The sequence below is a fragment of the Oncorhynchus nerka genome, linkage group LG2 (assembly GCF_034236695.1).
Source record: "Oncorhynchus nerka isolate Pitt River linkage group LG2, Oner_Uvic_2.0, whole genome shotgun sequence".
Classification (NCBI taxonomy): domain Eukaryota; kingdom Metazoa; phylum Chordata; class Actinopteri; order Salmoniformes; family Salmonidae; genus Oncorhynchus; species Oncorhynchus nerka.
This window is the reverse complement of record NC_088397.1, coordinates 6,036,127-6,044,324: the sequence shown is the minus strand read 5'-3', so window position 1 is coordinate 6,044,324 and position 8,198 is coordinate 6,036,127. Positions and strand designations below refer to the sequence as shown.

General features: G+C 41.5%; 1 protein-coding gene across 1 annotated transcript; it reads right to left on the bottom strand.

Moving 5' to 3' along the window:
• Positions 1 to 7,328, bottom strand: LOC135573353 (gastrula zinc finger protein XlCGF52.1-like). The gene is made up of 3 exons (XM_065022418.1): positions 6,681 to 7,328; positions 5,725 to 5,963; positions 1 to 3,505 (listed from the first exon to the last, which is right to left on the bottom strand). Exons 2-3 carry the CDS (start codon positions 5,825 to 5,827, stop codon positions 2,421 to 2,423), a joined length of 1,188 nt encoding a protein of 395 aa, XP_064878490.1. The 5' UTR covers positions 5,828 to 5,963; positions 6,681 to 7,328; the 3' UTR covers positions 1 to 2,420.
• Between the last annotated feature and the right edge of the window lie 870 nt (positions 7,329 to 8,198).

Sequence of the window (8,198 nt, the reverse complement as noted above, 5' to 3'; positions counted from 1 at the left end):
AGTAAAATGCATCGGTAAAATGTATGTATATTTAGCAAAAAAGCTGTAAAAAAAAAGAGGACAAATAGGGATTAAAGAATCATGGAAATTACTCGAATATGGCTTACTGAGAGGTCAATAACAAAAAAAAACTATTAAACGTTGTTTTTATTCAAATCAATTATAGCCATAGCTCTAGTTTTCCTCATCTTCTCAAACTGAACAGGACAGTAGACTTAGTCCAGGCACACAGATATTTTGTATTTTTGCAGCCTCGTCTCTTGAAGTGCCATCGTACACAACAAACTATGGAAAGAAAGTAAATTTTTTTATAAATATAACTTTGCACTGTTCTTTTCCGAGCATGATCTTGGTATAGCCTAGGCCTATAGTATAGTCTATGGAACATGTTGGAAGAGAGAAGAAACCTCTGGGAGGAGGGCCGGAGGGGTCCACCCCAACGACACTAACCACAGTCCTATCTCCCACACCTCTCTGCTCACACTGCTCTGGACTCAGGCAGGGCCATGACAATACCAGTAAAAATAACAGACTTAGGTCCTCTGAGAAATAGACTGATTGTTTATCTTAGAGGTGGTGAGTGGTGCAACGTATAATTATGTCAGTGTGTGACTTGTATGTTGTATTTGCAGCTGACGTATCGCGTAGGTTGAATGAATCTGGTGTGTGCTTTTACTAGTTGTCCATTTGAGTTTCTACTCTGTTCGTTCAGAACTTAATCATTTTATTGAGACCACACTTGATATTGCTCACCCAGCAGAGAATCAGGGAGGGGCATCATGAGATATAATAAGCAAATAATTCTCAAACCCTGAGCAATGTGACATTTGATTGATTGCAAATTACATGACACTCCCTGAACTAAATTGAAAAAAATACTAAACCCTCCCCTTGACTGAAATCTAAAAAGCATGACACTCCCTCATTTTCCTCCGGGTAACAATTGTGTAAATTTCACCTTTCCCTAAACGACTTTTGTTTAATGATATACATACGTTGAAACTACTACATATGTTTATTACATTGTCTTTTAAAGCTAGATGTATTATTTTCATCCTTGATGAAGAATGTATTTGGATAACTGCATGGAACTTGATTGATCCGCTAATGAAAAATAAATATTCTACATTCTACTGCTCATCCTATGGGTTATATATACAGAGCATGTGTTTGTTTAATTGATAGCATGCTAAATCATTTAAATGTCTATGTATCTACTCAATACATATAATACACTTCTACATGCCAATGAGTCCCCAGTATGTTCTACAATACATACTAATAATGTTATACAGTTTAAAGGACATTTTTCATATTTAAATGTGAAATGAAACAAATGTATTTGGGTTTTTAAAAATCCTTTTTAAGTGTTTTCTATGGTGCCAGAGTCCAGGGACAATATTACTACCACAATTCAAGTATGATCCACTTACTATTGGGGAATGGAACCAGAGAGGAAGCTTGTTACCCTTTCCCTGCCCCATTGTTCAGAGTGGAAGAGCTGTGAACCCTCCTGTGATGGTCCACATCAACCAAAACCTTTCCTATTGTGTTAGTAAACACCACAGCATTTTAAGAAGCCATTGTTCAAAATGTGTTCATACACACAGTAACAATGGGAGGGGGTCTGGCTTCCACAGGGGAGGACCAGAAAGTTGATCTCGGACTTCAAACAATCAAATTTATCAAATGTATTTATAAAGCCCTTTTTACATCAGCCGATGTCACAAAGTGCTGTTCAGAAACAGTCTATGTTATGGAAAGAGCAGGTGTCCTTAATGTTTTGTGCACTCAGTATATGTTGTGTATACAAGCTTATTCCCACAGAAAACTGCAGAGGGAAGCAGCACCACCCAGTCAACCATCAGACTCCATAGTGAGACGCCTCACGGAGGATATTCAATCATAATTGCAATCCAAGGTCTCAATATCTTTACAGTAGAAGCTAACAAAACATACAACCTGACAAGGTGCACACTGATCAGTAAAGAGAAGAGAGGCTACCATTCTAGAATGCTCCCTTCTTTCTGCACGGTTCTCACAGTGAGAAACAATAGGATTACAAGAGTGTTCTACGCTTTCTTCATTTGATCCAATTCAAAGTTGCCAATTATTTTATGGGATGAGAATTAAGTAGAGTGACTAATCTTAGCTGGTCTGAGAAAACTGATGAGACTTCTCTCCTTTATGTATACATTGGGCCATTTAAAAAGACACCAATCTGTAGAATCTCTTCTCACAGTCAGTGCAGTGATAAGGCTTCTCTCAAGTGTGTATCTGTTGGTGTGTTTTTACATTGCCCAATCGGGAGAAACTCTTGCCACATTAAGAGAAGAAGTAAGGCTTCTCTCCTCTGTGTGTTCTCTGATGACCCTTTTAGCTCAGCTGTTGATAAAAAAATAAATACATCTACAGTCAGATCAGTGATAAGGCTTCTCTCCTTTATGATTAACTTGGTGTCTTTTTAACTGGCCCAGTCGAGAGAAACTCTTTCCACAGCCAGAGCAGGAGTAAGGCTTCTCTCCCGTGTGTGTTCTCTTATGAACTTTTAGGTCAGTTGATGTTGTGAAGCATTTTACACAATCAGAGCAGGAGTAAGGCTTCTCTCCCGTGTGTGTTCTCTGATGAACTTTTAGGTCAGCTGATGTTGTGAAGCATTTTACACAATCAGAGCAGGGGTAAGGCTTCACTCCTGTATGTATACGTTCATGTCTTTTTAAGTTTTCCAGCAGAGAGAAACTCTTTCCACAGTCAAAGCAGAGGTATGGCTTCACTCCTGTATGTATACGTTCATGTGTTTTTAAGTGGCCCAGTCGAGTGAAACTCTTCCCACAGTCAGAGCAGGAGTAAGAATTCACTCCTGTATGTATACGTTCATGTGTTGTTAAGTCGCCCAGTCGAGAGAAACTCTTTTCACAGTCAGAGCAGGAGTAAGGCTTCACTCCTGTATGTATACGTTCATGTGTTTTTAAGTTGCCCAGTCGAGAGAAACTCTTTCCACAGTCAGAGCAGGAGTAAGGCCTCTCTCCTGTATGTATACGTGCATGTGTTTTTAAGTGGCCCAGTCGAGAGAAACTCTTTCCACAGTCAGAGCATGAGTAAGGCTTCACTCCAGTATGTATAAGTTCATGTGTTTTTAAGTCACCCAGTCGAGAGAAACTCTTTCCACAGTCAGAGCAGGAGTAAGGTTTCACTCCTGTATGTATACATCCATGTGTTTTTAAGTTGCCCAGTCGAGAGAAACTCTTTCCACAGTCAGAGCAGGAGTAAGGCTTCTCTCCTGTGTGTATTCTCTGATGAACTGTCAGAGACCTTGATGTAGTGAATCTCTTCCCACAGTCAGTACAGGGATACAGATTCTCTCCAGTGTGTGATTTAAGGTGTATTTTTAGCTTTGATAGAATTGGGAAAATCTCCTCACAATGTGGGCAGTGGTGAGACCTGTTAGCTCTGTGATCTTCCTGCTGTTGCTCTCTGGATGTAGAGAATTTCTCAACATGGTCTCCTGTGTGAACAACATCAGAAGAACCAGTCAGTTGGTGTGGTATACATATAACTTCATAACAGTAGGCTGTACAATACAGGGAATAAAGCTATTAGGGCTGTCCCGACAAAAAAAATATATATCCTGGTCAACCGATTCTTTTCTTTCGACCAATCGTTCCCTTGTCCAATTTTTTACATTTTAAAACATGTATATTTCCATGTATATGTGTTTGAATCAAATCAACTGTGTGTAGGCTACTGAGCTTGTCTGATGCTTTAAGCACTGCGACTTAAAAATGAAGACACACAAAATACTCACGAGGGAGCCAGAGATCAATATAGCGTAACCAGAATAAAATAAAACTGTTCTCGACTCTCCTCCTCCCGCTGCTGCGTTATGATTTTCATTTCATTTATAATAAAGTCTTTACATCTCAAATCAATGTCATGTGGTTAATCAAAATTATATCTAAATTAAAATTATACAAATCTAAAAGTAACTTCTATTGCCATTGCCAAAACTAGCTTACATAAAGCCAACAAATAAAAACAATCTCAGCCTGCAGATAGAACATATCCTGATGAAATAAATATCATATGAATCAAATTGGCTACACATGGCCTGTCTGCAAGAAACTTGAAACATTGTATCAACTATTAATTTGGTCTGGCCTGTGCTAGCAAACTTGCAACATTGTATAAAATATTTTGGGCCCTTAGCGTTACCCATGACAGCGAGCTCCAGACAGACAGACACAGGTGTAGGCTATTTTGCGCAAGTGATAAAAAGTAATTAGGTAGGCCTATTTTATGACGTTTCCACCAGATCAGAGCATGACATTTTTGGTGGTTATCAAAAGGGAGAAAGTTGGACATTTTCAAATTGGCTACGTTGAGGAACTATTGTCATTCTCAATGGATGTAGGCAATGGACGAGTCCACTCAGGCAGGCAATGGACGAGTCCACTCAGGCAGGCAATGGACGAGTCCACTCAGGCAGGCAATGGACGAGTCCACTCAGGCAGGCAATGGACGAGTCCACTCAGGCAGGCAATGGACGAGTCCACTCAGGAAGGCAATGGACGAGTCCACTCAGGAAGGCAATGGACGAGTCCACTCAGGAAGGCAATGGACGAGTCCACTCAGGAAGGCAATGGACGAGTCCACTCAGGCAGGCAATGGACGAGTCCACTCAGGCAGGCAATGGACGAGTCCACTCAGGCAGGCAATGGACGAGTCCACTCAGGCAGGCAATGGACGAGTCCACTCAGGCAGGCAATGGACGAGTCCACTCAGGCAGGCAATGGACGAGTCCACTCAGGCAGGCAATGGACGAGTCCACTCAGGCAGGCAATGGACGAGTCCACTCAGGCAGGCAATGGACGAGTCCACTCAGGCAGGCAATGGACGAGTCCACTCAGGCAGGCAATGGACGAGTCCACTCAGGCAGGCAATGGACGAGTCCACTCAGGCAGGCAATGGACGAGTCCACTCAGGCAGGCAATGGACGAGTCCACTCAGGCAGGCAATGGACGAGTCCACTCAGGCAGGCAATGGACTAGTCCACTCAGACAGGCAATGGACTAGTCCACTCAGACAGGCAATGGACTAGTCCACTCAGACAGGCAATGGACTAGTCCACTCAGACAGGCAATGGACTAGTCCACTCAGACAGGCAATGGACTAGTCCACTCAGACAGGCAATGGACTAGTCCACTCAGACAGGCAATGGACTAGTCCACTCAGACAGGCAATGGACTAGTCCACTCAGACAGGCAATATAACAGACATATAATCCTCCACTCACTATCACAAGGGTTAGTAACTACACAGACTAATTTCATATAATCCTCCACTCACTATCACAAGGGTTATTAACTACACAGACTAATTTCATATCATCCTCCACTCACTATCACAAGGGTTAGTCACTACACAGACTAATTTCATATCATCCTCCTCTCACTATCACAAGGGTTAGTCACTACACAGACTCATTTCATATCATCCTCCACTCACTATCACAAGGGTTAGTAAGTACAGACTCAATCCATAGAGCTTTAAAACACTGGCAGTTTGTCTACTTCACTTCTTTAGTCTACTCTCTGATCACTCCAGATAACCCAGTTGTTCAGGGATGTGATGTCAGAATTACAGAAGTCAACCTAGCAATAGACTGGTCATAATTTATGGAGGTCTAATATATGAAGATAACTTCTAGATAGAACCAGCTCTTACCATGACTAACAGTTGTCCTAATCTTCTCCTCCTCTTCTTCATCTTTAATGTTGACATTCAGCTCCAGTGTTTGACTGCAGTCTTCCAGCTTCACTGATGCCATCTCTGGATCCTGCAGTGCAAATTGGGCTCCACTGTCACAATCAGGACCCAGTGACTGTAGGTTTGGACTCAGTGTGGAAGGAGAGAGGCAGGCTGGGTTTGTCCTCACTGTTGATGTTACTGGCCTCAGACTTAATCTGAGTCGGCCAGTAGTAATAAAGAGAAACGGACACAAAAAGTTATTGTCTTGACAGTTCTGGCCCTTTCTTTATTCTCTAAAAATAGTGTTTATATTTAGGTGCAGGAGCTCCACAATACTGTTGAACTAATATTATATAAGAGGAACATGAGCTCAAACGATAGAAAGTTGAGGTGCTGGTACTCAGCTCCGGTGAACTCCTGACCAAGTCCAGCACTGATCTCATTTCAATAGATCTGGTAGCTAAGCATTGACAACAATTCACACCATAGTAACATTTATAGACAAAGATAGAAACAACTGAATGTCTCTGAATATTAGTACACGTGTAGAAAACTGATAATCATTACGTTCAGCTTCAAAACAGTAGTGCAACCGTAAAATGTCCCTTCCTCTGCTGCAAACACACAGCCTGCACTGAAGTCTGTTGACGCAGACCGGGTGGCGCCGCCATTTTACCAGCTCGTGAATTTGACACAAAACCAATAACTTGTAAAACGAATTCAGAAATCTCAAGTAAAATAGATTCTTTATGAAATTACCTTGATGAAATTATGTACATCCACTCAGACAAACCCCAACTGCTCTAACTACGTAACTTGTAAAATAGTTATCACTTTTTTCACTCGGCTTCACACAAAAATGACGGATATATTACCTAAAATGACATTATTTCGATATTAGAATGTTTAAACGTATTACAGGTATTACATACCTGTAGTAATAAATAGAAACGGACACAAAGATTATATTATTGACTGCATCGTTCTGGCGCTTTCTATATACTGAAAAATTGTGTGCATCTGTCCGGAACTTCCTGTTCCCCCACTAACACCGTCCGTGCATTCCGGGATCCTTGGGATGGCCCAACCCCATTACATTAAAAGGGGTCGCTACCTCCTCCGTGACACATTTGTACTTTTTACTAAGCAAGTCAGTTAAGAACAAATTCTTATTTTCAATGACGGCCTAGGAACAGTGGATTAACTGCCTTGTTCAGGGGCATAACGACAGATTTGTACCTTAGTAAGGTAAGCACCACAGCATTTTAGGAGGCTGTTGTTCAAAATGTGTTCATACACACAGTAACAATGGGAGGTGGTGTTGCATCCACAGGGAAGAACCAGCTGGTTTATCGCTGACTTCTATTTAGGACTGGGATCCCTCTGTGGGCCAGGCTTTTCAGAATATCTCGAGTCTCTTTTAATCATGCTAGAAACTAGAGGGGCAGACTGTCCCTCCCTTCAGATCATTTTGACAACTGTAATATAATGACCCAGGAGGATTTCTTCCTTCACCATCATACCGGAAAGAAAATGTATGTCAGGGGTTGAATTTCCTGTAAAACAACATTTGTGGTATATTTCCTGGCCATGTGGTTATTATTTTGGAAAGTGTAAGAGAAATTGAACGAGCCACATCAGAACTGGTGACGAGAAGTCGCCTGTAAGCCAGAAACTTTAACTGGTCGGACATGATGCCAACTGAGGTTCCAGGGCTTGGAAGTTGGAAAGCCACTTAAGAGAGGAGGTAATAGAAAATAATTGTTGTTTCAGAAAGATACATATCCATGACTTACAAATAGAGAGAGGCATACTATATCTGTCACCAAGATGGCATAGCAGTCAGACGTCTTTTGTCCTCTTCCTGTCGTGTCCCGTATATCTATATATCTATATATATATACATATATATATATATATATTTACAACTTTCTTCGCATACCTTTTTATATATATTTTTTATTTTCCATAAACTCATCTTCAAAACACTCTCCTGCAACCCGCCTCACCAATTTATATATTTTTTAAAGAAAATATTATTTACCTCAGATCTGTAATCCACCATAGAAGCTAGCCAGTAGTTAGCCAGCTTCTTTACTGGCTAATCGTTAGCCAGTAAAGAAAAACATTTGTCCGATAGGTCTATTCAGATAGCAGCCGATAAGACAGCTAACGATTAGCGGACCGCAGATGGGCGTTCAGGTAACGTCGCGACCGAGGAGCCAGCTGGATAACTCCCTCGGGCAGATAACGTCGGTAGTCCAGTTGTGAAGGCGTAAAACGGGTCCGGATAGGTGATTGTAGCCCAGGAGTGACTGATGGAACTCTTCAGCTGGCTAGCTCAGGAATAATTTATGTTTGCTCCGGAATCGACGAAAGCCGATAGTCACACGTATAGTAGCTACGTGTTAGCTGCGATATTCAGGTATAAATGTCCAGAGCTTGCGGTT